Source organism: Atta cephalotes (genome assembly GCF_000143395.1).
Source record: "Atta cephalotes unplaced genomic scaffold scaffold00008, whole genome shotgun sequence".
In the NCBI taxonomy this organism is placed as follows: Eukaryota; Metazoa; Arthropoda; class Insecta; order Hymenoptera; family Formicidae; genus Atta; species Atta cephalotes.
Genome location: NW_012130072.1, coordinates 5,850,728 through 5,853,094, shown reverse-complemented (window position 1 = coordinate 5,853,094; position 2,367 = coordinate 5,850,728). Strand labels below are relative to the sequence as shown.

At 22.8% G+C, this 2,367-nt stretch overlaps 1 protein-coding gene across 1 annotated transcript in view; it reads right to left on the bottom strand.

Moving 5' to 3' along the window:
• Positions 1-2,367, bottom strand: part of LOC105627280 (TGF-beta receptor type-1) — a 40,305-nt gene that overhangs the window by 32,008 nt on the left and 5,930 nt on the right. Inside the window, exon 2 of the mRNA XM_012208567.1 lies at positions 1,026-1,140. Within this exon, the coding sequence (XP_012063957.1) occupies positions 1,026-1,140 (115 nt within the window). The remainder of the gene's footprint in view (positions 1-1,025; positions 1,141-2,367) is intronic.

The window sequence follows — 2,367 nt, the reverse complement described above, 5'->3', positions numbered from 1 at the left end:
ATATATATATATATATATATATATATATATGTGTGTGTGTGTGTGTGTGTGTGTGTGTGTGTATAATATAAAAAATGAAATTTNTAAAATAGATTAAAAATCATCATTGTATGTTATAAAAAACTACATACATCAATACATCATGTAGTGATGTATGTAATTTTTTTTGTGATACGCACGCGCGTATTATATATTATTTATAAATCTAAAATTTGGTAATAAATTTTAAAAGAAAAAAATACGTTTATAAAATTCTCGAAAAAATATAGAAATAGATTTTGAAAGTAAAAAATCTATTAACGCGAACAAAATCTTATGAATGTATAAAAACATAATTAAAAAGAAATATAATTAAATGTCAAAAGAAAATATGTAAACATTTAAAATAAATTTATGCATTAATAAGTTAATAATTATAAAACAAATAAAATAAAAAAAATAAAAGAACAATTTAATAAGAAAAATCTTTTGAAACAATTGCATATCTAATTACACGATTTTGCAAGTTTTATGTTAACATTGATTGTACAGTAATGTATTATAATCAGTTTACGATAAATATTATAGATAATGCGAAGAATCCGGATTTGTTTTGTTGGGAAAATTTAAAAAAATCTACGCTAATATTAGTGTCATTGATCGCTTACTAACATCTGTCTAGACTATTCGATTCATTATATACATCAATTTACGTCAATTACGAACGTGTTGAATCTTTTTTAGAACGAATTATACAGATTTTGTTACTAATTGATATTATAATAAATCATTTCTTTAATATGCAATAGTAATTAATTAATATACTTAATTGATTAATATACTGAAAATTAACAAATTAAATAATAAAGTTTAGTAGTGGGGAAAATAAATAATTTATGGTAGATTGGAAGTATTTGCCGGTGTCCATCAAATGCTATTTGATTGACAGCAATCTATCGGTGATCAAGAGATGAGCCAATAAAAAAGGATTTCAAATGTAAATCGCGAATATGCTTATAAATAATATTAACATGCAAATACGTTACCTTCGAGCATACGAAATGACGTTATTTTTCAGGCTCGTACTGGCAAAACAATAACCATCGGTTTCGCAAGTGTAATTTGTTTTCGGGCATATATCGCAATAGCACTTCAGATTTCCTAAAATCAAAACAAATTTATTTAAGTTATATAAAATCTAAGAAAAATTTTTAATTATCCTATTTTCTTATATAAAAAATTTTTTTTTCAAAGTTTTTATTATTAGATTAGATCATGCTTTTTCATAATTTGCAAGCTTTTATTTAAAGTTAAGTAGATAAAATGTTAGCGATATGCCAATAATATTAAATTAACAATGGACAAATTTGGGACGATTACGATAACTGTGGCTCCTCAAAATAAAAGTTATTTTTGAAAACATTTTTAAGAAACACGAGAATAATAGAAAATAGTTAAAAAGTTCCATAATATTTAATTTGCTAATCATAATTCGATTTTATTATCAATTTAATATAACTTTTCAATAAACAATAATTGTTGATTGAAATGTTCTAGCAGTTATTCAGGACATTGACCTTGATAGGAGTGTTAAGACTTTCTCCTTATCTCCTTTTCTCCTTTGCTAGGAAGCGCACGACTTTTCACGCGAAGCGACGACTTTTTTTATTTATAATTGTTAATTATTTTGATATCTGTTGGTTAGAAAATTTTTTACTATTTTTCTCATATTTTTCGCTAAAAATGCTTTCAAAAATCATTTTTATTTTGAGGGGTCACAATTATCGTAATCATGGATTTGATTAAACTAAATATTATGAATAATTACATACTTTACTTTTTTTTTAAAGTTTATGAAATTATAACTTCAAAATTTATTGTATTTATTATTATTATTATTATTATTTATTTTAAATTAGATATTACCAAATAGATATTATCAAAATATTAATTTCTTTTATTTTTTGTATTTTTTTAAATTTCTTTTATAAATACATGTCATTATTCTATGTCATAATTTTTTTAAATATTGTTATTGGTTTATAATGATATAATCACATCAATAAATATTAATGTGATCATAAATATACACGGATTTTCCACTTTTCTGACATAGACTTTTATTAAGTATATGGATTATTTGACGATATCGAGTTTCTAGAAGTGAAATAACTTTCGCGAAAGAATGGAATGAAATAAATATGGAAAGGAAGATATTCTCATGAAACGCTATATGGTACTTATCATAATTGAGAGAGGCAGTTTATTTTACGATAATATAACATCGTGAGTTTTGCAAATATTAACACAAATTTTAAAATACATTAAATACTTATCAATTCAAGTTACCTTTTCAGATAAATTTAAAAATTCTTACAAGTAATGTTT